The sequence below is a fragment of the Parambassis ranga genome, chromosome 12, assembly GCF_900634625.1.
Source record: "Parambassis ranga chromosome 12, fParRan2.1, whole genome shotgun sequence".
Taxonomy (NCBI): Eukaryota; Metazoa; Chordata; class Actinopteri; family Ambassidae; genus Parambassis; species Parambassis ranga.
In genome coordinates, this window is record NC_041032.1 from 12923747 (window position 1) to 12951572 (window position 27826).

General features: G+C 43.0%; 3 protein-coding genes across 3 annotated transcripts; 2 read left to right on the top strand and 1 right to left on the bottom strand.

Annotated features, from left to right (window-relative positions):
* Window positions 1–563: 563 nt before the first annotated feature.
* b3galt9 (beta-1,3-galactosyltransferase 9) lies at window positions 564–1529 on the bottom strand. The gene has a single exon (XM_028418518.1). The coding sequence runs from the start codon at window positions 1512–1514 to the stop codon at window positions 564–566; it is 951 nt and encodes a 316-aa protein (XP_028274319.1). The 5' UTR covers window positions 1515–1529.
* A 1388-nt stretch (window positions 1530–2917) lies between these two features.
* Window positions 2918–6190, top strand: psmd5 (proteasome 26S subunit, non-ATPase 5). The gene is made up of 10 exons (XM_028417920.1): window positions 2918–3298; window positions 3717–3861; window positions 3936–4049; window positions 4132–4260; window positions 4348–4457; window positions 4548–4690; window positions 4783–4974; window positions 5087–5196; window positions 5307–5447; window positions 5561–6190. The coding sequence occupies exons 1-10, from the start codon at window positions 3126–3128 to the stop codon at window positions 5816–5818; spliced, it is 1515 nt and encodes a 504-aa protein (XP_028273721.1). The 5' UTR covers window positions 2918–3125; the 3' UTR covers window positions 5819–6190.
* A 1459-nt stretch (window positions 6191–7649) lies between these two features.
* kcnt1a (potassium sodium-activated channel subfamily T member 1a) lies at window positions 7650–27155 on the top strand. The gene is made up of 31 exons (XM_028417699.1): window positions 7650–8057; window positions 9211–9387; window positions 13107–13186; window positions 13493–13643; window positions 15048–15095; window positions 15328–15376; window positions 15491–15550; window positions 15883–15957; window positions 16528–16611; window positions 16867–16961; window positions 17043–17223; window positions 17311–17475; window positions 17558–17694; window positions 18745–18808; window positions 18921–19029; window positions 19717–19825; window positions 20888–21037; window positions 21173–21402; window positions 21482–21698; window positions 21934–22039; window positions 22168–22340; window positions 23558–23629; window positions 23796–23930; window positions 24040–24151; window positions 24255–24356; window positions 24509–24592; window positions 24666–24794; window positions 24866–25160; window positions 25236–25298; window positions 25372–25456; window positions 26352–27155. Exons 1-31 carry the CDS (start codon window positions 7891–7893, stop codon window positions 26467–26469), a joined length of 3822 nt encoding a protein of 1273 aa, XP_028273500.1. The 5' UTR covers window positions 7650–7890; the 3' UTR covers window positions 26470–27155.
* The last annotated feature ends 671 nt before the right edge of the window (window positions 27156–27826 follow it).

Consider the following 27826-nt stretch of genomic DNA (forward strand, 5'->3'; position numbering starts at 1 on the left):
AAGCTAGGATGCAGGCTAACATTGGACGCAGGTTAGGGTTGAGTTGTGGAGATGGAAAGTTACTAAGAGCAGCCGGAGAGTCACTGAGATTCAATGTGGCGCCCAAACGCAAGGTGCACTAGCGGGGAACGAGGCTACAAGGAAGCGGCTGGGGTTTAAAAGCAGGAAGAAACGCCGAGAAAAGGTCGTAAAGTAGGTAGCTCACGAGCACGAGCAGTAACCACGGTAACTGCAGTGACCAGCCGCCAACATCCGGGGCTTAAAGAGAAGGCCAATGCGGAAGTGGGTTAAGGCTAGCAGCTATGTATTTTAGAGCTAGCCGCTAGCTCTAAAATACACAAAATACACTGATCATTATGATGTAATTTACTACATAATTTTTATTAATGTCCTAGTAGTTTATTGAAAAAGTAACCTACCAAAGAAGTGTAAATGAGTCAGCATGGTTATATGATTGATTGATTACAGTCAGGTTTACACTGCAATTTTATTTACATATACATGACACAAGAACAACAAAAACACAATTGCACACTTTTATCTCAATCCCATCCCTTTAGCTATTAACCATATGGTTTATTTAGTCCCAGTGAGTCCAGGTATGTGAGGGCCTTGCAGGTCACCAGGCCATAGTAGGTTTTTAACAGTGAACATTTTCCTCTCTTCTGTCTCAGGTCTGCCCACAAGCTCTCTAGTTCATGGCTCTCCATTCCTGCTGAGCTGAACAGGTAGCGGAAACAGCAGGCGTTGTAGCGGATATGTTTATCTCCAGAGAACCTGGCGCTGTGGGTTGGTGTAACACCTGCCTTCTTAGCACAGACACCCACAAAAACATCAGCGGGCACAGGTGCAAGGACTGCTGCAGATGCCACGTACACTTTCCGGACCACATCTTGAGAGAGAATATAAGCTGTCCCATCACAGTATTCAGGCAAGTACTTGTCTGGATAGAGAGTTGGGGGCAGGTAGCCAGGACTGTTGGGGTTTCTGTTGGGGGAGCCTTTCTGGATTACCCTACCTATATAGAGGTCCTCAGGGTGCCTGCGTAGCCCGAGCAGGTAGCTTCCAATGGCAGGAAGGTTCAGAAACACAGACTCCTTTGTCAGCAAAACAAAACGGGCCACAGGACAGAAGGTGATCACCCAGCGGAGAGCCAGCACTGTCCTCTCTGTGGAGCCATGGAGGGTTGAGTCAGCTGCAGCATGACCCTGGACCAGGTCTCCGTAGTGTTCAGACTCTTTTATTAGGGCCTCGTGTGCAGCAGATGTCTGAGTAGATCCTAAGAAGAAGAGTATCCTCACTGGAAAGCCTTGGATGAGTGTTTGGTTGGCCCATGTCCTCCGGACTGCCTCTCTCAGGGTGACATTAGCTGGAGAGCTGAAGACTAGAGCAAGGAGGAAGAGGTTAGAGTTTCTGCAGGCATCAGGGTTAGTGATGGGGTAGCCCTGGGACACATTCTCCCTTGCGTTGCTCAGGTCTAGTTTCCTCGCTTTCTCCCTTACATTAACAACCATGGCATCAGTGTAAACCCCTGGTGTGGGCTGCAGGAGGTACTCCTCCACAAAGTCTGCCCCGAACAGCAAGGCATGGAACAGCAACACATTGAAGAGAAGAAAACACCACTGGTGGGTACGCAGCTTGCACAGAGAGCACTGAAGCATTCAATGAAAACAGGGGAGAGTGAAAATCAACAGGTTGCTTATCAAGTTTGTATTAAAAAGCTGTAAAGAATCAGTACCTGCATGACATCTGCTTCAACCAACTTGTTAGCTGCAGGTGACTGGAGGACCTCACACTGTTGTCGGCTTTACAACAATACTGGCTGACAGATGAGGGTTTCCACTTTCATGAAACTCTAGCAGCATGAAACCCTACACCCCAGGCCCGACTCAGTGCTTCATTAAAATGAGTGTATAGAGCATACAATATTCATGATACCTAGAGGGAGCAGTAAAGTCATATCAAAGAAGCATTTAAAAAGTTCCCCTGAGTTGCTTTTATACAAGAATTATAAGGATATTAGTGATATAATATTATATATAAAAGTGAAGCAGGTAAGAGGCAGGAATTGTATAGCTCTGAGACCAAAGATGAAAGTTGTTTTTTGCAGACACAGCAGCCAAGCTGCAGGACTTTTTCCATGAGGGAGGCTGAGTGTAACGTCAGCTCAGTCCAGCAGGTGGCAGTAATGCGTCAGAACGTTTGATGCCAAGCGCATAAAAAATAAGAAGAGGTCAAATTGGGCCGTTTCCCTGAACTAGGGCCCTATAAAATCCGTTTTATTTTTTCCCAAATTCCGTTTTTTCTGTTTTAATTTGGGAAAAATCTGTTTTTCACAGTATAGTAATTTTTGACCTTATTTTACTACCTAAAGTGTTGTGTTTTTAATGTAAATGACTAAATTGAATACAAACTAACCTAAATTTATTGAGGTGACGTTTTCCTCAATATGGTAAAATACAGTAGTGCATCAAAAACAAGCAGCAAGTGATGAAACTTTAGTTGACTTATTATAAAACAACCAAACATTTGAAACTTCTTCAAGGGGAACTTAAACAAGTTAGTTAGTCCCTGTGAGCTACCCTCAAGTTTCCCACCTACTCACCTCATCTGTGCAATAACTGTTAATATGTTATATGATCTTATTTTAATTCTCTTGTGTCTTTATTGTAATGTAATTTCCCACTGTGGGACAAATCTTAATCCTAAATAATTTCCCCTCAGGGATAAATAAAGTTATTCTGATTCTGACCAGAGACATCGCCGCTGAAATACATGAGTGACTGTGAAGACAGACGAAGGCAAGCTTTGTAAAATGTTTTGCATTTTATAATTTTGGTTTGCACCTCCTGGCCACCGTACAGAGCTGTATGCAGCCGCTTCGCCATGGTTACTGTGTTTTAAAAGGGGGGGCTCAGTCTGCGGAAGGAGCTTCCTGTGCCACCCGGATTAGTTTCCCTCCGTGCAGTTGACCCCGGACAGGCGTTCCTCTTACACACGAAAACAGCGCTACAGTCCAAATTCCGCGTTAAAATGTAAATTCCGTTTTAATCGGCCAATTCCGTAATTCAGTCCGCAATTCCGTGAACACGGAAATCATAGGGCCCTACTAAACATCGAAAGTCATGGCTGCTTCCATTAACAGTTTACTGGAGGAAATCTCCAGCGTTGAAGATCCAATCGAAGAGCTGCAGAGTTTAAAAACAGCTCTGCTATCGATACCTGTCAGTGCTCTGAGAAACTCGGTGAGCGGGCAGCGGTTTGATGTGATTTTCTCTCTGCTAAACTCAAATGAAAGGTTGGTTTGACACGGTGCACTTTACATACGCTGGTTAGCAAGGTGGCTACTGCTGAGTCAGTCAGTATGCATTACTAGCATATGGTAACAGGAAGGTTAGCATAACATAAAAATATGTTAGCTGCTTTTAGCCTGAGCTAGCTGTTAGCATGTTGACTTGCTGCAGTGGTGTGTGTTGTTCATTTTTATCAGTGATATATGGTTTAATTTCATAATTTGTCTACTGTTTTATGTGTCTATGTCTGTGTCAGTAATCTCAAAACGGTCCTGTTGATGAATTTTATTGACTTTTCAAAATACATTTCTGTTACTCTGCCCTTATTACCAAAACAAGCAACTAGGTCTGTGAGAATTATTTTTCAGCAGATATATCAATAATTTTGCTCAGCCTCAGGTTTGTTGTGGGTTGTGTTCACAGGGAGCAGGTCGAGCTATGTGTGGACATCCTTGAACGCATCCTGATGGCCCTCAGTCCTGTCCAAGTGGCCCAGGGCTACAGGGTGGAGCTCCAGATGGGGTTGAGCCATCCTAATGAAGCTGTAAAGATACTGGCCTTGACACAGGTAGGCTGCCTGCATACATTGTAGAAAAGATGCCCTTTCATAAAACATATTGATGATTTGTTTTTCTCTTTTAGATTGGTCGAGTGGTAGAGCACCCGGATGCTGTCACTGAAATCCTCAACAACCATGACATCCTTCAGGCTGTGATCCAGTGCATCAGAGAGGAGAAGATGGCTGTGGCAAAACAGGTGACGGGTGAATCACCAAAATGATAAGCATGTGATATTTTAATAAATCTGCAGTGTGTGCAGTAACAGTGTCATTTCTCAGGCGATACAGTCCCTGTCCAAACTGAGTCACTCCAAACCAGGACTGGACAAATTATTCCAGAGTGACACGCTGAAAGTCATGAAGGACGTGATGGCCACAAGTGACATCATCAGATACAGAATTTATGAGGCAGGTTCAAATGTTTTTAGGCCTTTAAGGTAGAATAAACACAACATTTTCTTGTGATAATCTTAAGCTTGTTCTTTCTGCTTGCAGCTCTTGGTAGAAATCTCCTCCGTGTCTCCCATTTCTCTGGGTTATTGTGCCAACAGCAACCTCATATCTCAGCTGCTCGGTGAACTGACAGGGGATGATGTGTTGATCAGGTAGAAACACTACATCACATCCTTTCCCTTTTCTGTGTTAATTCACCTGTCATGTTGTTAATTTGTGTTTTTGTATGTCTTTCTCATCAGGGCTACTGCTATAGAGATGGTCACCACCCTTGCCCACAGTCAGCATGGCCGGCAGTATTTGGCCCAGCAAGGTATAATGGATAAGATCTCCAACATGATCCGAGGAGCAGAGACTGACCCCTTCTCTTCCCTCTACCTTCCTGGTGAGTCTTTTTGATACACTTAGTATTGCAGACTACAGCTGCCTTACTTTGAGGTGAATGCAATGCTCACGCTATGAATATTGCTCCTGTAGGTTTGGTGAAGTTCTTTGGGAACCTGGCTATAATGGACAGCCCACAGCAAGTTTGTGAAACATACCCGGCCTTCCAGAACAAAGTGTTTGAAATGGCTCTTGATCCAGATCCTGCAATGAACGGGGTGGCCCTGGACACTTTGGGGCTTCTTGGATCCACTGTGGAGGGGAAGCAGGTCCTGCAGAAAACAGGTTGCATAAATTGACTTATTCTAATATAATCTAAACTATAATCAAACATAATCATTGTTTCCAAATTTTGTTAATGACTTTGATCATGTGTAATTTCTGTGTATCTGTTTAGGTGAAAAGTTTAAGGCTGTGTTGGTAAGAATGAGCCAGCTTGCTGGTTCCGGTGCTACGGAGCTCAGAGTGCGCAGCTTGGACGCCATATCTCAACTTCTCACCCTACAGGTAATTGTGTGAATACGTCAAAGAAAAATCATGACCAAGAAATAGATCCTTTTTACATTTCATTAATAAAATGTCTGATCAGTTAGGAATTCCCATGTTTTTTATTGCAGCCGGAGCAACAGACAGAAGACCTTTTGGCCCTGACAGAGTCCTGGTTTCGCCTTTTGTCCAGTCAGCCCATGGAAATGATTCGCAACATTAGCACTCAGCCCTTTCCAGAACTGCATTGTGGGGCTTTGCGGATATTCACTGTAAATGCTGTTTAACTTTTATTTCCTGATTGTCTTACTGAACTTTTGGTAACCTGTAAAACATCATCATCAACCTTCATCAGTGGATATTGGTGTGTGTTTGTGTTTTCCAGGCCATTGCTGCTCAGCCGTGGGGTCAGAAGATGATGTTTAGCACCCCTGGATTCCTGGAATTCATTTTGGACCGCTCAAGAGGGCAGACCAAGGAGGCCAAAGATGCTAATTTCGAACTGGTGGGGTCACTTGCGTGTTCATCAACAGCAGTGGAGATACTGGGCAGTGAAAATTTCATACGCCTGAAGACGTATCTCAGAGAAGGACCTTACTATGTTTCAGCTGTGGCCTCTGTCAGCACAGAAGGAGCAGACTGAGTCAAAAACACTCAGCTGAACTTCACAGCTTTCTATTTAATGCTTAAGTAATGGGTAAGTAGGTTAACATACACTCTGCTAAAGTCATGATATGATAAAACACCAAGTGCCACAATTTGCAAAAACATCTCAACATGGTATGTTAACTCATTCTGTGTGTTACTTAAGCGATAGAGTAAAATGTTCCCCTCAACTGTTTACCATGCAAGCACTTATACAAGTCCACATCGCACTATACTTCATTCCTAATTGGACTTAAACTTGGAACATCAATTATCCAAATCCTTCAGTCTTTGATATTGGGTTTGATGATTATTTTTGTTTACTCAAAAGATTTTTTGTTTTTTATTAAAGAGAATCGAATCTCACGTCTGCTGTGTCTCAGAACTCTATCTTTTTTTTTTTTCAAAAAAAGAGTGCAACAAGTGGCATGGTGCCATTTTAAAATGACTTTTGATTTCTGTTGGGCATTTTTAAATTTAGGCTCCAAGCTGTATGTTGTTGTGCAGTGTAGAGGTCAAGCTCAGAGGCAGCTCTGCAGCTCCAGACACCAGATGGAGACGGCGATGGCAGAGGGGATCCGTCCAACTTCTAACTCAATATAGCCACACAGTTTATAGTGTAGATATAGCTTTTGTACATGCAGGCTGAAGATAATCGATATTCTCCTCACTGTCAAATCACACACATAAAAAGCTTTGTTTCCTCACATTGTTATTTTTCGAAGGAAAGCTGCTGCTTCCATCTGTTTTTTCCTAGCAGACTTTTGCATAGCTAATATTTTACATTTACATTTTCAGCCCACCACTAAAAACCTTGAAACATTTTCCAACCTTTACATATCCCTCCTGGATGGATCCATCCCTTAATCTCACAGATGTGACTTTTCTCCAGCGAGACTGACTCAATCCCAAACATCACAAGCTTGAAGCTCCTCCATCAACCTAATGTCACCTTCTCCCCGGTGAATCATCTCACCTCACCCACGCTTTTCTCCTTATCTGCTCCAGTCTGCGTCATCAGATAAACAGAGAAATTATTAATAATAATAACAGGATTCTGTCAGTCAATCTTTTCTTTTTGCATACTGCACATTTGATTTTTACTATTGTTTTGTTACACTTGTGGATGTGGCTTCAGCGTCGGTGACCTTCTCGTGAAGGCTGAAACTAAAACACACTCTTTTCGCTCTGCCATCCTCCCTGAACATGCCTTCAAATATTTTTTTTATTTGGAGAGCTGGATGTTGGTGCTCCTGTTCTTTTCCCTGCTGTCTGTTAGAGTATGAGGCTCTGGAGGTTTCCCTCTATATCAAAAATGATATTCTTCTTGAGCTCAATAGTCCTGAGATTTTATCCTGAGGTTTGTCTAAGTGATGAATCATCACATCATCATCAATTCATCGTAGTGATTACCATCCTGTGGAAGACAGTGGCCATTTTATTTTGAAGTAAGTAAGAATTTTGGCTGTCTGAGGGAATTATTTGGAATTTTATTCATTAAATGCACAACAGACTTGGACATTGTTTTTTACTTGATTGTTCAAGTCATTTTTGTGTTTATATTAGAAGGAACAGATTTGGACCCAGAGCCTCCAGCAGAGGGCGCTAATCTTTCTCTCTCTCCTCATCAACAGTTGGGTGATCATTCAATAGTTATGTCATTAGGTGTAGCCGCTACCAACAGGAAGGAAAGCTGTCATGTTCACTGCTGCAGACCTGTCCTCTGCTTCTCCCACATCACTCCCCTCTCATCATCATCATCATCATCATCCTCATCATCAGCACCACAGCGCTGTCACTCTGATTTCTTCCTGCCAGCCAAATGATTCCAGCCGCATCTCTCCGGTTGTCTCTTTGAAGAGTTCATTAGTCACTTGCTTGCTTTCTGCTGTATCTGCGTAGGCTGACACAAACTCACCTCCAAAATACACCTGAATAGGTGAGAGGGGCGCGCACAAACACACACACGTACACTCATACTTATACACGCACGCACAGGGAAGGAATCACTTTTAAACGAGCGCGTCTTTCTCTCCGGGAGCGCACTCCTTTTTGGCAGATCACCCTCCGATGCAATTAACCCAGGAAGTCGACTTCGTCAAGGGGGACTCAACGCCGACCACCGCTGCTCTCCAGTCCGACGGCAGCGCCGGATCTCCGGCCAAAATGTGCAGTGAATGTTACGTAAATCAGTCATTCGTGAACGATGATGGGACCGTGAACGAACACAAGCCACGGTAAGAGAAAGGGAACTTTACGCATCAGAGCAGTGATGGATAAGTTCATGTTTTTTGGGGGGATTTGGCTGAGTAATCCTGGAAATAGTTTGATGAATATGAATAAATGAATAAACACAGTGTAAAGTGCCAAATGTTTGAATGAATAATTATATAGTGCAGGACATGTTGGTGTGTTTGTCCATCCATCCGCACGCTGTCTCCATCACCGCTGTGTGTTCAGCTGTTCCTATACATTAGTCTGCGCACCTGCTTTGGAACATTTTGGCCCCAAATTGTTCCAAAAGAAATGTAAAAAAGATATGAAAACTTCCTCTCAACAATTGCTCCAAAGCTAAAAGCTGCTTTATGGGATGTGAGTTGTGTATTGTGGCCTGATGGATTTCACAAAACCACAAACATACCCTTCATCTATTATGCAGAAGGTTTGACAAGCTTAATGGTGGAGTAAGACCAAACAGACAGACACAGTGATGGAGACCTGAGCTGGGATATTGCCCATGTTTGGAGCTTTTTGGCACTGTTTTAATCACAGCATTCAAGAAAATCATTAATTATTCTTCAGTGACTAATCAGAGGATTCAAATTAGGGAGGTGAGGTGACAGAATCTTCCAGCAGCTGCAGATTTGGAAGATTTCAAAAACACTCATCCAGGATGTGGGTTTTAGAGACGTTAACTCTGAGGTTTCTAATTGATCTTATTGCTTCAAGAGACTGACATCAGTTCATCTTCATCCCATTTCCCTCTCCTGGGGTCAGAGGTAACATCACACTGTGCTGCTTTTTAACTGTGCATGTAACTCAGACTGATTGAAAGCAGAACAACAGCAGCAGAAGCAGTTTGAGATGCTGATCTGTTTCACAAGTTCAAACCAAAAGTTAAATACATGAGCAAGAATGCATGAAACCCATATAAAGCCTAAATGAGGACACGTGTGTGCTGCATCTGCACCTGTTAAGCCGTCACTATGCATGGTTGTTTGGCCATTTGCGACTCCATCCTTTTTCTTTTCTGTCTTCCCAGCTTGTGTGCATTCCTGTATAAGCACGTCTCCATCCCAGGTTTCCCTTCTTGACCTTCTCCTCATCCTCTTCCTAGCTGCCTTCATTCCCTTTCTGCTTATATAACTTTTCCCCCTCTCCCTCCTCCAGCTCCTCCTCAGCTCCACTCCAGACCAAGAACAACAGCAGCAGCAGCAGCAGTGGGGTTATCTTAGACATCTCCACCCTTAATATGGAGCAGCTGGAGAGCGAGGTGCCCCCGCTGCCACCCCGCTTCCGCTTCAGAGACCTGCTGCTGGGGGACCAGGGCTTCCAGAATGATGACAGGTATGGCAGCAGTGTAGACACAAAGAGGAAAAGTTTGACTCAAACATGATGTGGGTGGAGGAATCCCTCTCTGATGCGGTCAAAGACAAAACATCCTTTGTTTGTCAGACACACAGCTTCACATCTAGTCTAGCGTACAGTCTCATTTTAATCCCTATTGTCCTGCTATTTATCTATTAACTGCTAACTCTGAAATAGTTGCCGTGCTCAAGGGGCATTTTTAAAGCTTCATAAACTAAAAAAAATATAAACAAAAAAAAATTACAGCTACAAAGAATGAATTCAGTTATTCAATACATATAAAGACATTTATTCATGCATTAAAGGTAGGATAGGAGATTTTGAAAACCCAGTGAGAGTCTGAGAGGTCTGTGACTTCGGCCATCATGCACGTACCTCTCCGGTGCGCGCAGAGCAGGAAGAGAGTGACAACCAGCCAATACTCTGTGCAGGGTCCACCCGGAGGATTGGCTGATGTTTTTAGCGTTTTATAGCTTCCACAGATGATTCATATTCTTCGTTTTAATGCAAAACCGCCAAACTAATTGGTTGCTATCGGATTGTAAAGAGAAGTTACACTAATTTAACAAAAAAGTGCATCAGAATGAAATCTCCTACACTACCTTTAATGTGTTAGCTGCTGTTCTCTTTTACACTCAGACGTATTAAACAAGCACACTTTGATTTGACCACATGATTTCACTCCACTTGCAGCACCGTTGGTCGTGTTTACTTGTCAATAGTGTCGGGTAGATTGCCAGATCCGCCCTTTGCATCCGCCTGTGTGCAGTGTTTACCGTGTATACCCCCTGCAGACCGAGCACACTTCAGTGCAGTGTGAGGTGTTCTCCTCTCTGGTGTGAGTGCTGGAAATGAAACCACAGACATGGCTGCTGTCCGTGGTGCTGAAGTTTTGTAAAGAAGCTGAGAGGTGTGTGCTGTGAAGCTTGGTAAATAAGTTTCTTAGCTAAATTCAAAGTTCCTTCTTTTGCCATCAGCTCTCCACTGTGCTGCTTCTCAGCAGGATAGACAAGATCAGCATCTGTTTACTTCATTTGTAGACTCAAAAACAGGATTTTAGACGCGGGGGTTTTCCGCTGGACCTCTGATTTCTGGTTTCTAATTTTAGAAATGCAGCAGCAAGCCATTAAAATGGTGACATCTATTTTATATGATAAGAAAAGAAAGAAAAACAACAGGCGCTGCTGATGCTTTTATTTAAAAATGACCTTTTTCCCCCAGTGTGCAACAACGGCTGTGTTCTCCACAATAAAGCTGCCGTTATCATTTTTCTGTTCTGTTCTCTGCAAATGACCCCCGGTCCTCCTGTTCTCAGCAGATAGTGCTTTCACAGGTTGCTTTGGTTTCAGATATTCAGAGGTCTGTGTTTGCAGCAGCTGTCTCTGAAGTCGCAAATGTCACTGGTCACATCTGTGCAGGTGTCATTCATCACTCAGAGGTTGTTTTCTCTCCAAGTGAAGCGCATATAAGAAGAAACACACTGCAGATACAAACATGGAAAAATGTTGGCGTTGGTTGAAGCACTTGTCGCCTTTTATACATGCAGAGTAGTAACAGAAAATGCAGGCAGATGGTGGTGTAAAGGTGTTCATGTGCAACCGTAGCAGCGTGGGCGAGTGGGGTTCAAGCGTGGACTGACTCATGGGAAGAGGTCATTTATAAATTTGTCAGACTCGGAGAAGCACAAAGGAGAGCGACACAGGAAGAGAGAACTGATGTCTGGCTTCAGGTGAGCATTTATTTTTCTGTCATCTGCTTCCTCCATCATCACCACTCCACACTGTGCTGTGGAAGAAAGCAGCAGCAGACAGACAGACAGGTGGTGCCTGGAAGTCACTTTAATTCTGAACACTCTGATAACAAAGACAAATCCGTGTTTATCAGCAGCTGAGTCCTCCTGTGTGTCACTGTGAGTGTTTACAGCTATGCAGGGCTGCAGCATCATCAGTTAGGGTTATTCCTGTCATTGCAACGTTGCTGTGGCAACAGGCGCAAAAGAGAGAGACAGAGAGAGAGAGAGAGAGAGAATATACATTTCTAAAAATATTCCAATAAGCCCCATTCTTCACACAGCTTTGTCTGTAAATGATTATTTATATGTAGCCTCGAAGCTTCAGAATATTTCCACCTTCTGGCAGAGTTGTGTTGTTTTAGAGCTGCACGGAGGCGCGCTGGCCAACGAGCTCATACTCAACTGCAGGAATTTAAAGGCTGCAGGCTGCACGACGCAGCTACAAGTGTCCTGCACGATGGAACCGGAGATCCTCATCCCAACCTGGGTCAGCCCGACTATTGCCACTTGGAGGTCGGAGCCCTTTGGCAGTGACACCGGCCAGAGGTAGGGCGACATGGCGCGCACTGAGAGAGGGAGAGAGAGAGAGAGAGAGAGAGAGAGAGAGAGGGAGAGCAGTTTCCTCCAAAGTGCGCACGGTGCCCTGATGCGCTCGGCACGACCCTGTAAATTGTCTTTATTGTTGTTTTTAAAGATTGCACAGTTGCAGCATTTGCAGCAGGAATGCTCTCAGACAAATTTGATAAGCGCGCCTGATATCTGAGATGTACTGAGCGCTCTGCGTAAAAACAAACCAATGCATTCATTGTTGTTCTTTTTACTATCACATACTTGTGATGTTGGCCAACTTTTGCTTCAACTTTGCGCATCTTCTTTTGTTGATGAACACCTCGAGGTGTTCCTGTTTCAGAGCTTAAAGATGATTGCCACTCGTGAAACTTGCTGAGCCGCAATTAGTCGTTAGAGGATCTAATTACTCCCAGCAGAGCTGCGCGTCTTATTGCCTGAAACTCCGAATTGACATCGCAATATGACTAATGCCAGACCACTTCAGCTCCTAATTGTGTGCTCAACAGGAGCTGATTAAGGGTCATTACTTGCACCATTATGTGCGCGCGTTTGTGTATATGTGCGTGGGTGGAAGGGGTGAGACAGACACAGCGACTCTCATGTGTGACAGCTCTCAGTTCAAGTGTCTCTGCTGCTCATCTCTGCCCTGCTGCTGGCCAGATGTGATGGCAGTTTTCAGACCTGACGGCAGAAGAGCCCTCACCTCCTCCTCCTCTCCGTTTCATCTCTGAAGAGCTTTTGCCACTCTTGGGTGAAGTCCATGGCACAGACCTGAAATAGCACACTGAAAGGTTTCTGTTCATCCAGCAGCCCACACTGCCTTTTCCCTTCCAACTGTGACCTTTGCAGCCACAAGCCAAAACTTTGGATTAGTGCAGCAGCATCAATCCAGTTATTTCTGCAGAAAGTCAACGCACATGCATGACTGTGTTTACTAATATTGCTGCAAAACGCACACAGGTGCAGAAAGTTTTAAGACACTTTTGGGTATATCTGAAAATTAACTGCACATATAGGGTGATGCTGTCCTTTCCCTCACACAGTGTTGCAGTAGAATTTTCAATAAGTGGTACATTATTTTCCCTTTCAGCTTAATAAATTCATAAAAAAAAGTCCTTCTGTACTGTAACAGCTGCTGTTTGGTGTGAGCAGGAACTCTGCCTCCTAACTGGCAAAGAAAATCAGAGACTGAAGAAAAACGTGACTCTCTTCAGGCAGATGATCTGAAAAACAGCAGTATGAATATGAATATTCATGCAATGTTTTGACAAACATCTGCACAGCTGTCTGAGTCCTCTCTCTCTCTCTCTCTCTCTCTCTCTCTCTCTATGTTTAGGGTTCAGGTCGAGTTTTACGTGAATGAAAACACCTTTAAGGAGCGTCTGAAGCTCTTTTTCATCAAAAACCAAAGATCAAGTAAGTGGATGCTGCATAATCTCAAAGGGTCCATTAAAAGGGCGACGCAATACAAAAACACATATTTGGAGTTTTGTGTTTAGCAGCCACAAATTGATAATGAATAACCACTGAACACACACTCACACACACACACACTTGCACTATAATGCATCTATCATATCAAGTCTTTGATCTCTCATCGTGCAGTAGCATTTATGTACTTTTTTTGACTAATCCTCAAGAAAGAATAAAAATGTCACAATGAATTTACATCACAGCATGTCTCTCTCTCTCTCTCTCTCGCTCTCTCTCTGTCTATTTTAGGCCTGAGGATTCGTGTGTTCAATTTCTCCCTGAAGCTGCTCACCTGTCTGCTGTACATCATCAGAGTGATGACAGATAACCCTGGCCAGGGCGCCGGCGCCAGCCACAACCGGACTGAACAACTGAACGCTCACAGTGGCAACAACAAATGGTGTGTCTCAACACAGCGAATGAAAAAGAGAAAAATAACCCACAGTACAAGTGATTATTCAGAGAAACACGAGTGTAAACATTTGTAACAAAGGTCGATAAAATGCCAACAAAGTGAATGGTGTTACATAGAAAAGCTGCTTTATTATTGATAGGACTGTTACATGAGACATGAAATCTAGAGAAGGATGTGTTTGTCTGATAATTTATACAATTCGTTCTGATGCACTTTTTGTTAAATTAGTGCAACTTCGCTTTACAATCCGATAGCAACCGACTAGTTCGGCAGTTTCGCTTTAAAACGAAGAATATGAATCATCTGTGAAAGCTATAAAACGCTAAAAACATCAGCCAATCCTCCGAGGCTCTTCCTGCTCTGCGCGCACCAGAGAGGTACGTGCATGATGGCCGAAGTCACAGACTGGTTGGGAGGCATGGCTTCTGGGTGAACTCAAGAGAAAACGGTGTGTGTTTACTTTCAAAATCTGGCTGACTCTCACTGAGTTTTCAAAATCTCCTACCCTACCTTTAAAGCTACAGTGTGGATCTTCAGTCTCCCCCTTCTGGCTGTGAGAGTCATTGCATATAACTGAAACACAGAATATAATGTGATTGTGCATCTCTCAGCATGTGGGATAAGCTAGCATAGCATCCTTTTATTTAAGTATAGGCAACAGTGTTATACATTATATCTTACAACAACCATGATCATCATATGTCTAAAAAGTAGATAAAGGAGCTCTGTTATGTTTCAGAGTTCAGTTCATGCAGACTAACAAAAAGCCAATAAGTCCAACAAAAGGAGAGCTTTATTGAAACTAAAGCCAAACCCCTTTAAAAACATCAACGTATCAAAAACACAAACTAACAAAGTCCAAACAAACGATCCCAAAGAACTGAACAGAGGAGAAACATCGGTAACAAAAAAGACAGCAGGAAAACCAGAAGTAACACATGAAACCAACAAAGAAGACACAAAGGGGAGCACAAGACTTAAATATACACTGGGTAACAAGACACAAGTGAGAAACATCAGGGTGGGAACAGCAATCACAAAGGAGGGAAAACACTAGGAGGACACACAAGGACCACAAGACTTTCAAAATAAAACAGGAAACACAAGAAAACAAATCCCAAAGAGCAAGAAGTTAAATAAACCAGAAAAACAAACAATACAGAAAACACAAGAAAACACAATGAGACCAGGGATCATGACCAGCTCCATATGTTAATATTATACAATAATTAATTGCTGGGATAGGCAGGGATGTCACTACAAACCTATATTGTAGGTGAATAGAGAACTGTACCTGAAGAAGGATTTTACTTTATTAAAACTGCAGATAGTATCACTGCTTGTGTTAATATTGATATTTTGTTGTCTTTTTATCACCACCGCCACCAGTGTTGACTGCTTGTGGAACAGCTCAGTGCAGGACAGAGAAATTAACTGGTAAGCAGCAGGAGGTGTGATTTCGGACTCCTTTGTTTGCTCTGTCACCTCATTTACTGCACAAATTAGTCCAGTGTTTCCATCAGCAGATGTTGCACGTACTGAAAGATACACCTGGCTGCTTGGTCATTTATTTATCTCACCTCACATCTCACTCATAATATTGAAATTTCTCCTCTCAGATCTGCTTGATGTTTTACGTTGCTGTGGTTTTGTTGCTCTCTTCTACCAGGGACTTGATCTTCTGGGTGGATAGGAAGGTGGCTGTCTGGGCCATTCAGGTGAGTCAAACTATCCTGCAGTATATAAACTTGTGTGTGTTGACTTGACTGATCAAATATTTGTTGTTTGACTAACAGATTAAGGACTTCACCTTATTATTTCCTCCTTCACAGGTGATTGTGGCCATCATTAGCTTCCTGGAGACGATGCTATTGATGTATCTGAGCTACAAGGTGAGACACACACACACACACACACACACACACACACACACACACACACACACACTACCTTCAGCCATGATTAATGCATTCTGTACAGTTAATCACTTACAATCTGTGAGATTGACAATCCATAAGTGGTGTAATTAGACTCAGTCATTTGTCATGGCTACATTAAGGATAGACGGTAATTATAGGATGTGGCTGAGGTGAAGGAATAAGTGGCTCTGAAAGGTGACAGACAACAATAAAATAAGAATAAAAGAGCGACTGCAGTGACTCACTGTCTATTGTGTGCTTAAAACTGACAAAATGCGTGTTTTTTTTTTTTTTAAAACTTTCAGGGGAACATCTGGGAGCAGATATTCCAGGTGTCATTTCTTCTGGAGATGATGAACACAGTGCCCTTTATCATCACGGTAAAACTTTTACCATCATTATCTGTCCTGTAACGTCTGTCTGTTAGTGTGGCGGTCAGAAAAATAAATGTGATGATCTTCTACCTACACACTTTTAATAATGAAGCAGAAACAGCTCTGTGGTTTCAGGTGTTAGACGTACAGGTCTGGAGGGATTTTACTGTCAGTCAAATTATCTGTGGCGACAGATGGATTGTTACACAGAACCATCTGGGAAGTCGTCCTCGGAGACTGTTTGGAAATGACAGGAACTTCGGAAAAAAAAATACCAACAACAACCAATCAGGTTGCTTCTCAGGGTCACATCTGAAGGTTGTTCCTCACAGGGCACTGATTGGTTTGAACCCAGAAGCTGACAGACCTACTCATTATATATAGGGCCTTCATGGTCCCCAGAGGCTGCATCCTGACGACTCTGGAGAGGAAGAGTCAGAATGAGGGATCAGAAGGATCGCAGAGAAAGTACAAAACATATTGTGATGTCTTAGCATCAAAGCCATGATTATATGGAAGCAGAAAATTGTCAGTAACAATAAACTGCAGAGATTTTGAGTTTCACTTTCTCCTCAGATCTTCTGGCCCTCGATAAGGAACATCTTCATCCCTGTGTTTCTCAACTGCTGGCTGGCCAAATGTGCTTTGGAGAACATGATAGTGAGTCTGAATCACATACTTAATTGTGTCTGTTAATCAGCATTTTAACGACTTTATTAAGGCAACGTAATCACATTTCACTTCACTTGTTTCATACAGGCCTCTGTGTTAACAGTTATCAGCTGCTACGGACTAGGCTCTCTGAGGGATTATCTGCAGACCTGTCTGCTTTTTATCTTGTTATTTTGTCTTTCATGCTGCACATTTTTATTTGAGCGTGTGCATTCTTTATGTATGTTGTTCGTCATGCTGCAGAATGATGTCCACAGAGCCATTCAGAGGACCAACTCGGCCATGTTCAACCAGGTGCTCATCCTCATCTGCACCTTACTCTGCCTCGTCTTCACTGGGTGAGGAAGCTTCTTTCAGGGTTTTCTTCTATTCAACCTGGATGAAGAAATGAAAGTTATAACAAATAATACTTTAAACAGCACTTGTGGGATTCAGCACCTGGAACGAGCAGGCAAAAACCTCTCCCTCTTCAACTCCTTCTACTTCTGCATCGTCACCTTCTCCACCGTCGGCTTCGGAGACGTGACGCCCCGCATATGGCCGTCCCAGCTTCTAGTAGTCATCATGATCTGTGTGGCTCTGGTGGTTCTGCCAATGCAGGTAAAAGAAAAGATGACAATCATCTTTTAGCAGCTTTTGAAAGTTTCTGCAGTGGGCTCTGGTTTTATTCGGCTTTCTGTGTGTTAGTTTGAGGAACTGATCTACCTGTGGATGGAGAGACAGAAGTCTGGAGGGAATTACAGCCGCCACAGGGCGCAAACCGAGAAACATGTAGTGTTGTGTGTGAGCTCCCTCAAAATAGACCTGCTCATGGATTTTCTCAATGAATTCTACGCACATCCGAGACTCCAGGTACCATAAGCACCGACACGTTCTTGTGTCTGAGACTTACAGCTAAGTTCATACTCATGTGGTTGTTGTGTGTTTTTTGAAGGACTACTATGTGGTGATTCTTTGCCCGAGTGAAATGGACATCCAGGTGCGGAGGGTGCTGCAGATCCCTCTGTGGTCTCAGAGAGTCATCTACCTGCAGGGGTCTGTCCTCAAAGATCAGGATCTGCTCAGAGCTAAGTAAGTGACAGAAGATAAAGTCTAAAATGCTAAAAATAACTGAGGTAGGTATTTATAATTGCTGTCAGTAGGATGTAAATTGCTATTGTCCTTCCATTCCCTCACACCACCATGATATCATTTTATTCCTGTCTCAGTAAAATGGGCTTGTCAGAGCTATTGTGTGGCCTCACACTCAGACAACAGTGTAATTATTATTCATTCAGGCTACAGTATACTCATTTCTTTTCAGACCGAACTATGGTAAATGGACCGCTCATCTAAGGAAAGCCGACGTGATCCGTCTCACATTCTTCTAATAACTTTGAGTCATGAAAGTTTTATAAGTGAGACGTGGTGATGAAAGGAATAAAAACCTGCTGCCAGTCTGTATGTCAGGAGCAGTTTGATTCAGTTCAGCTTTAACCACATCGATGATTCAGTCAAACTTTATTTATATAAAGTCACAGGCTTCTCTTAGTTAGTAAAACACTCTGAGGACATTAAGGTTTATGTGGCCTTGGAGGATACACATTGACATTTACATATCTGTAGATTGAAAGACAAGAAGGCAGAGCGTGTGTGTGTGTGTGATACATCCCTGCCTCCATTCATTAAAAAACACTTCTGAGTGCCACACCTTAATGGACAAAATATTCCAGTAATGATGAATAAAAAATAAAGTGTGCATCAAAAAAGTATTACTTTAATGTAAATGGGTTATATAACACTAGCGTATATGTTTGTCAGGGTTTTGATGGAGCAATTAGAAGTAAAGGGCTGGGTGTGTGTGTGTGTCAAGCTCACATCCTGCATCTGGCACTGCTTCAAATCCTCCCACGCTTGTTTTTGCATTCTGCACTCCGGCTCTGGTAATCAGATGCAAAAAAAACACACATTCACACGCACATTCCCGGTACAGTACATATTGTTTCAGGTTGTTTGTGTGTCTGCAGGCAAATTGAATATCGAATCAAAGGATGTTGCTGTCAAATGTCAGTTGAAATTTGTGTTGAAATTTGACTTTGTTTTCTTTCTTTCTGCTGTTTATTTTTATGGTTTGTGCTGCAGAATGGATGACGCAGAGGCTTGCTTCATTCTGAGTAGTCGTAACGAGGTGGATCGCATGGCTGCGGTACGACAAAAAAACACGATCCCTACCATTCATTAACACTGTCTGGTCTGTGAGTGGGAGAGCAATTATTCAATAATTAGTAAAAGCATACTGTTTCACTGTGTCTCCTCAGGACCATCAGACCATCCTGAGGGCTTGGGCAGTGAAGGATTTTGCTCCAAACTGTCCCCTTTATGTCCAGATACTCAAACCTGAAAATAAATTCCATGTTAAATTTGCAGGTGAGAGCCTCTAAAACTTGCCATAAATGTTTAACATGGAGCTCTGTGGGGACAGACTCCAGTGGACACTGGAGGAACTGCAGTTTTTGGTACTTGCATACACTCTTGAATGCTATTATTGCTGTTTACCTCCTTCAAGGCAACCTTTGCTAACAAGTGACAATATATATTTACACTGCTGCTTACACACCTTCAAAACATTAGTTCAAGCTAAAGCTGGAAGTCGATTAGCTTAGCTTAGCATGTAGCATTTGAAAGGCTCTCTGACTCCTGTGTAATTCCTTGTTTGTTTGACCCAAAGAAAACCAAAAATATTTGAATGACTAAAAAATTATGGTGTTACATCAATCAGGGACTGTAATTATTTCTCCCTCGCTTCGACTTTCTTGTTGCCAGGCAACCAGCAAAGGCTCTATTAAGTTACTGCGATAGGCCTATAGGCAGGAAGAAGTGTTGACAGTATATAACTCCTCATAACAGCCGGATGTAAGAAGTGAAGTGATGATTTAAAACCTGTTATTAAGCTGCAGTGTTAAGTGTATTTTTCAATTATAGGCTAAGTTCTCCCATGAAATGGTGAGCCGGGAAGAAAATAAGTGTTTTTTCCAAACTGTCAAAAAGCATATTGACCGACTATAACTCCTATGCTGTACTGATAATCTTAATTATTTGGTTTTTTTTTTTTAGATCACGTTGTCTGTGAGGAAGAGTTCAAGTACGCCATGTTGGCTCTGAACTGCGTGTGCCCTGCCACCTCCACCTTGGTCACGCTCCTCGTGCATACGTCACGTGGACGGTCAGTTTTTTTTCTTGCATAAAACTCCTCGGGCTCCTCATTGTGACTGCAAAGTTCAAGTTTCATCACATGTCTCATGTCTGCGGCTGTACAAATAGGATCGACGCAAAGAGAGAGAGCTGAGAAAGCCGAAACAAAGACAAAAGTCTTCCACTTTATTGTGGCACTCAGCAGGATGTAAAGAGAGCGCACCAAAAGGGAGAACAGCCGGCAACTAAATTGATTTTCCCCCATGAGCTCTCTGTAAAACAGTTTGAAAAGCTCTGCAGTGGAAAAATGATTTTTCACAGCATTCAAAAAAGTCACTTTAAAAAGCTGATGTCAGAGGAAACGACACAGGGCAAACAGAAGGTTTCGGTCTTTACTCTGTTCTTGACAAGTCCCCATGTTTCAGACTCATCCTGGTCTCGAACGCATCACATGGGGAATATGATGCCAAAGGAAAAGATCAGTTACAGCCCATTAAAACCTTTGCATTAATACGATTATGTAAAGAAATGTTTTTTTATTAATGGCTTGACTTACTACAGAGAAGATGTGTTTGAGTTCTCTCTGCTTTTAGCCGTGATTGTGCTATTGTCATAGAGGTGCAGGGCTTTATACTGCAGTGAATGGAAATGAGTCTGCAATGACTAATATTGCAACAAAGCTGTGTAGATACTCAGTGGGAAAAAGAAGTTTTATAAAATTGTCTTTTACTAAGTTATGATGAAGCAGTAAAAACTACATTTAAAAGTCATTTTATGTCATTATTAATAAGTACTAAGAGGCAGGTAAACCGCTACCTTGGGGTTGTTCTTAGAATCTCTTGGAGCTCATTAAACTCCATCATAGTGCTCGAGCAATTACTGTAATCACCGGAAGTCATTACAAAGGCCATATCAGAGCAAAGCCGGCTGACTGACACAGATGGATCAAGCTGTCTGCTGTCGCCAGCCTGTGTGACCCCGAGAGTCTGGAGGGATGGGGAGATGGAGTCTGACTAGAGAAATGATACTGTGTTGAATGTAAACAGCACTGATACTGTACTGATGTATTTGTGTTTTCTGTGGATGGATGCAGAGAAGGACAGCAGTCTCCAGAGCAGTGGCAGAGGATGTATGGATGCTGCTCTGGCAATGAGGTCTACCACATCCGCCTGGGTGACAGCAAGTTCTTTGGAGAGTATAATGGGAAAAGCTTCACATACGCCTCCTTTCATGCTCACAAGAAGTGAGTTGACATGTAAGCTGAAGCATCTTCCTGATGCTGACAGGTTGACAGTGTCCTTAAAGACAGGTTTTACCATTCATCTGTCTGTGTGAGTGGGTCTACCATACGTGCTAAGTGCAGAAGTGTGATCTGCAGGTACGGCGTGTGTCTGATCGGCATAAAGAGGGAGGATAATAAGAGCATCCTGCTGAACCCTGGGCCGCGCCACATCATGGCCGCCACTGACACCTGCTACTACATCAACATCACTAAAGAGGAGAACTCGGCCTTCATCTTCAACCAGGAGGAGAGGAAGGGAAAACCTGCGGGGGGGCTCTACGACGGACCCTCGCAACTTCCTGTGCACAGCATCATTGCCAGCATGGGTGAGATAAGGAGCAGGATGTGTGAACATATATATAAGACATCCATGTTCATCATCATGTGATTTGAATGTATTTACAGGTACTGTTGCCATAGATCTCCAGAATACCAGCCCACCTGACGTCTCAGGTGGAAAACTGATCCCGCCTACAGTAAACGGAACAGGAACCCGCCGCCCTAGCATCGCACCTGTACAGGAAATAGCTGACTCGACCTCAATCCTGCCGTGCGACCTCCTTAGTGACCAATCAGAAGATGACTCAGTCTTCACAGATGAGAAAGGCCACTCGTCTACTGAGTAAAGACCTTGAACTTAAAAAATTAGAAGTGAAAAGTATGAATGATTCTAGAGCTAAAGGTTTGTTTTGCTTTGATCAGACCATGGGGTCAGTTTTGTGTTGCTTTTACTTGCTACTGAAATTTAATGCACCAACTGCCTTTTGAAAGAGAAAAAGTGACCTGGCAGATTCTTCAGATTATCTCTGTATATTTTAATCAAATGTGTCATTCAAGGCTTTTTGTTTTGTTGCCAGGTACGTCAAGGGTTATCCCCCCAACTCTCCGTACATTGGGAGCTCGCCCACCTTGTGCCATCTGTTGGCTGAAAAAGCCCCGTTCTGCTGCCTACGACTGGACCAGGTGGGCAGTCGCTGTTCCTTCAACTTAGTCACTCACTTACTTACAGCCTTCATCATTCCGCTCTGTCCTTCACTTTTATAAAGCCTAAAATACCTCAGCTTGTTGTTGTTGTTTTTCTCTGTGTGCAGGGGTGCAGGCACAACAGTTTCGAGGATGCCAAGGCGTACGGGTTTAAAAACAAGCTCATCATCGTGTCGGCTGAGACGGCAGGAAACGGCCTCTATAACTTCATAGTGCCTCTCAGAGCTTATTACAGACCCAGGAAAGAACTCAACCCCATTGTCTTACTGCTGGATAATCCGTGAGTTCACTTTAACACACACACACACACACGTTGTACCTTTTTTTCCCTTCACTCAGTCTTTCAGATTTTCATGCTGTGAAACATTATGAATGCTAAAAGCTTGCGTCAGCCGAGCATTTAGGACAAGGCTGTGGAGGTGGGACTCCATTGTCAGAGATGATGTTAGGTTACATGCTGCTGCTCACAGTGACGGTGTGTTTGAGCGACAAAGCAAAAAAAGAAAAAGAAAAACTCTGCTCTCTGTACTTCCAGTCGATCACCATGGTAACATGCTTTGCCTTGAACCTGAATGATATATATTGCTACAAGGGGAGAAAAAGATGGAAAAAATGATTTCTTTGCAGAGCTGCACGCAGGCTTTCATCCACAGCCCTGATGTGTCCCTTTTCAGCCCCCACATGCCAGCTCTCAGGACACTCATAGAAACACACACTTAACAATAAACTCTCTCACCATGTGTGTGTGTGTGTGTGTCTCTCTCTCCCTCTCTCTCCGTTCATGTCGCAAACATACACAAACACAAACACCCACACACTTGGATACGCATTTCAAGCACTTACGACAGCCTTGGGTCGCTAGTCAGCAGGACTGGGTGGATGCATAAAGTAATGCTCTGTCAGGGGTGGTTGGTGGTGGTGGTGGACTGGCAGCAATAAAAATCTCTCTAAGTGTGCTCAGTAACAGATGGGCTCAGCCTGAAGACGCAGGGAGCTAAAACAACCTCCTGAGGGGCCCCACACTCACTCATGCACATCATCACAGAGAAGGGACCCTAACCAGTGTGGCAGCTGGGAAGCAGATATTTAAAGTGTAATAGACCAAAGAAATGTAGCTTTATTATGTGATGTATGGGATGCTAACAGTGGCTAGGTAAATTAGCATCAGTTCATCTTGCAAAACTGAGAAGTTTTTGTTTACATAAAAGAAGAATGACAGGGGGCTGGCCTGATAATATTGTAATGAATTATTGAAATTATTTTATTAAGCATCAGTGTCTGTAATCAGCCACAATGACCTTGACCATATTGGCCTCTCATGCAAACATTTGTACAAACAATTCAAACGTCCTGTACATACAGAAAAACGTATTGACATAACGTTGATAACACAGCTGTACACTGAAGAGCAGAGCTTGTAGAAACACTTCTTGAGTGATGCATTTAAACAACCTGTTTATTTCTCTCTTGGACAAAAACATAAATTCTTTCTTGCAGACCTGATAATCACTTCCTGGAGGCCATCTGTTGTTTCCCAATGGTTTACTACATGGCTGGGAGCATAGACAAGTAAGTCTATCAGGCAAACTTCTGATTTTTTTCTATTATATATTATAAAGTACCTCACTGAGATTTAATTGGATGCTCAGTATGGTCCTGGCAAACTGTTGTTATTAATCTGTGTGTGTGTGTGTGTGTGTGTGTGTGTGTGTGTGTGTGTGTGTGTGTGTTTTAGTCTGGACAGCCTGCTGCAGTGTGGCATCATTTATGCTGATAACTTGGTTGTCGTGGATAAGGAGAGCACAATGAGTGCCGAGGAGGACTATATGGCAGACGCCAAAACTATTGTCAACGTACAGACGATGTTCAGGTAATCAATCAGATTGTATCGTCATGACATTCATGACACAGAGTCGGTTTGTCATCGTGTCGGAGCCTCCAAGCATGCTGAAAGTTGTCCATGTTGTCTCCGGTCTCAGGTTGTTTCCCAGCCTCAGTATCATCACAGAGCTCACTCATCCATCCAACATGAGATTCATGCAGTTCAGAGCAAAGGACTGCTACTCTCTGGCTCTCTCCAAGCTGGAGAAGGTAAAACAGGGATGTATTATAAAGAGAATTGCAACAGGTTTTTTTTTCCAGTATGAATTTACTAAACAGATGATGGAGCTTTCAATGCTGTTCTCCCCCACAGAAAGAGCGTGACAAAGGCTCCAACTTGGCCTTCATGTTTCGCCTACCCTTCGCCGCAGGCAGAGTGTTTAGTATCAGCATGCTGGACACTCTCCTCTACCAGGTTGGCACTTTCCTCCATCCTCCTGAAATGAAAGAATCACCTGAAGGAACAGAGCAGCATCTCCATCATAAAGCACAAGTGCCCTCTTGTGTTCACTCACTGGTAGAAGCCTGTATTCATGTTTTAGAAAGTGTTTGTTTTTTCTGTGTCAGTCTTTCGTGAAGGACTACATGATCCTGATTGCAAGGCTGCTGCTGGGACTGGACACGACTCCGGGATCAGGATTCCTGTGCGCCGTGAGTTAGAGAGAAGAGAAAAGAACTCAGGCAATATTAGTATTTGAGTTTATTGCTTTATGTCTTGTCCTAGATGAAAGTGACAGAGGAGGACCTGTGGATCGGCACTTATGGGAGATTGTTCCAGAAGCTCTGCTCCTCCAGTGCTGAAATCCCTATTGGGCTCTATCGGACAGAGTTCCACATTTTCTCTACATCTGAGGTGAGACGTCAAAAGAGCTAAAAAGGGCCCATCTTATGTTTCCTGAACTGTATTCTGTCTCCTCTCCTCAGTCACAGGTGTCCGTCAGTGTTGACGACTGCGAGGACACAAAGGACAAGGGGGACGAGCAGCGCGGCAACGACCCATCAGATCACCCCTTGCTGAGGAAGAAGAGCATGCAGTGGGCCCGGCGGCTGAGTAAGAAAAGCGTGAGGTGGCAGGGTGTGAACCGTGAGTCCAGCAAAGACCACGCCCAGCGCATCGCTCAGCAGCGCCTCAACCTCTACAGGCGCTCCGAGAGGGAAGAGCTGTCCGAGCTGGTCCGCAACCGCATGAGGCATCTGGGCCTCCCCACCTCCGGATATGGTAAGAAGCATTCAGTGATTTCACTTCCCTCTTTTTTTATGCCTCTCTCTGTTAAGTTTGTTTGTGTAACTGCAGAAGACCTGACGAATCTGACAGCCAGTGACGTCATGAACAGAGTCAACCTGGGCTACCTGCAAGGTAAAGAAGCAGCGACTCTGCTGCAGGTTGTAACTCTGCTACAGTTTGCTGATTGTGTCGGCTCCTGTTTCAGATGAGCAGAACGATCAACAAAACACACTGTCCTACGTGCTGATTAATCCTCCTCCTGACACCAGGCTGGAGCTCAATGACATTGTGTGAGTATTTTGTGCTTGATGTTCCAGGTTTTTATTAACTCACATAATATTTAATAACTGCAAGAAATGATCCTGGGTGAGTGGAACTCTGCACACAGAGCACTGTAAGGCTGAATACTGCATGAGCAACACAGAGCAAATCATAATAAAGTTGTAGCTGGTGGATACAGTGGAGTATATAGCAGCCTCCAAGTGAAAAAACATGAAAGCAAAAGAAAAAGCACCACAAACTGCTGTTCCCCGAGTGGCCACTGGAGGCAGACTGCAGACAGACAAGTCAAGTCAAGTCAATGCCTATAGACCTCCATGTAAAAACGCAGAACTTTACAGCAGAAATAAAAGTGTAAAGGCTAAACATTGTGCATTTAATGCATAATGGAGATTTGAGTTTGTCAGGTTGCTGCACACACACACACACACACACCATGCCACAGGCAGAGCCACAACAGACTTCTGGTGGCCAGAAATGAAACTTTTGCAGCTCTCAGCTGACTCTTGATTCTCCATGCTGAGTGTCTGCAGTGAGTTAAGTGTTACAAATTCACAAAGATTCAAAAATAAAGCCAAGGAGAAATCCCAAAACCCCAAAATCTAACAAACTAAGCAGAAACAAAGGGAAAACACACACAGAACATAAGCACAGGGTAGCAACACAGACTAACTGACAAGGACAAAGGAAGCACAAGACTTAAGTACACAAGGTAACAAGACACAGGTTGGACCAATCAGGGCGGGGCAGGTAATCAACAGGAGGGGAAGCACTAGGAAGTAAAACAGGCAAGGGTACACAAAGGAATACAAGACTTTCAAAATAAAACAGGAAATAAAACCAGAGTACCATGAACAGGGGTGATGTACCTGCCTTTCTCTGCCCATCCACCCTCCTCTCTTACAGGTACTTGATTCGTTCGGACCCTCTGGCTCACGTCCCGGAGGAGCCTCCGGTCCACAGCAGCAGCCTGAAAGAAAGACACGAGTCCAGCATAGACACCAAAGAAGACACCCAGCTCTGATGATCATGCTGTCTTGGAGCTAGTTAGTCTGAAAGAGGACGTTTGTGCTCCGACGTTTCAGCACTGCAGTCACTGTATTATATGAGTGCCTACTGTGTGTCAGATGACATCTTGGTGTCATCGCTGACATTTTTCATCCTCTCGCCTCAGACGCTGTTTGTAAAAAATCATTTTTGTGAGAGATCTTTTAACTGAGCCGTCAGGGACATGCTGGTTAACAAATCCATCACCTCCACCTGCACATAATCCACACGTACATCACAGCCTTATGAGTGTTTTAATTCAAGTTGAATATCAGTATTGATGGTTTTAGGATGTGGATGGATCTTTTCCTGTCTTTTTGAGATTTTCTGAAATCAGGTACACAACATTTGAAACTTTCCTCTGGCCTGTACACTTGCCTATTTACCACACAAGACACAACTTTTAACACTATGTGACTTAAAGCTTTCTAAGCTTATTTTTTGTAGCTGAATCTTAGAAGTCGTTTTTACGTGTAGGTGTAATTCGTAACAAACAACAATAATGGTTATTTATATGTTTGCTGCTGTACATTTCTTAGGTTGGATGAGGTTAGTTCAGCCCTTTAAACAGGCCGTACCATACAGTACATTCAGTATTGTGCCATAAAGGATTTATTTGATTAGTACTACATTAGTAATCAGAGAACGCCATTTGACTTTAAAAGCACCGCTCAGTGAAAAAAAAATCTGCTTATTTATGTATTTACAGCTGTGGTTCTTTGGGCGAGGCCTGTGTCTTTAAGAAATGTTGTCATCATAAATATTTAAATGCTAATAATATTTGTACTTTCACCTTATTTGCACATTAAAGTAATATATTATGAATAAAAAATACTTTGAAGGAATATTTAAAATGTTTTTCTTATGGCTACAGTAGCGTAGCTTAGCATAGAGGCTGTAAACAAGAAAAAAACAAACAAATCCAATAATCAGAGCCTATTAACATGATACATGATAATTTAATCCTTTCAAAAACAACAGATTTATGAAACAAAATGAAACCATTGGACACTACTACATCATTTATACTTTAAACTAATTAACAACTGAGTATTATTTGATCAAATGTTTTAGGAACATGTGCTTCTATTAGACCTGCAGCTTGGTTAATGTAAGAAATCTAAGAATAAATCAATAAATGAAACAAATGTATTGGTAAATATGTGCATCACAGTCTATTGTGATCCTCTTTATGTGGCTCTGCTCTGTGTTTCCCTATAATCCTGCTGCTGGGAAATGTCTCATCAGATCTCTAACAGTTCCACTGCCACGTGAAGCACTTACAGATCAATTTGTGTACCATTAGGTCATAAATTATTATTTCTTACTGACTT

Bases quoted from the DNA above. Each gene is read 5' to 3' on its own strand.
- b3galt9 (XM_028418518.1), bottom strand. From the start codon at position 1,514: ATGGTTGTTAATGTAAGGGAGAAAGCGAGGAAACTAGACCTGAGCAAC.
- psmd5 (XM_028417920.1), top strand. From the start codon at position 3,126: ATGGCTGCTTCCATTAACAGTTTACTGGAGGAAATCTCCAGCGTTGAA. The intron at 3,299-3,716 runs GTTGGTTTGACA...TTGTGTTCACAG, and splicing joins CTGCTAAACTCAAATGAAAG to GGAGCAGGTCGAGCTATGTG. The intron at 4,691-4,782 runs GTGAGTCTTTTT...TTGCTCCTGTAG, and splicing joins CTCTTCCCTCTACCTTCCTG to GTTTGGTGAAGTTCTTTGGG.
- kcnt1a (XM_028417699.1), top strand. From the start codon at position 7,891: ATGCAATTAACCCAGGAAGTCGACTTCGTCAAGGGGGACTCAACGCCG. The intron at 13,187-13,492 runs GTAAGTGGATGC...TGTCTATTTTAG, and splicing joins CATCAAAAACCAAAGATCAA to GCCTGAGGATTCGTGTGTTC. The intron at 22,040-22,167 runs GTGGGCAGTCGC...CTCTGTGTGCAG, and splicing joins GCTGCCTACGACTGGACCAG to GGGTGCAGGCACAACAGTTT.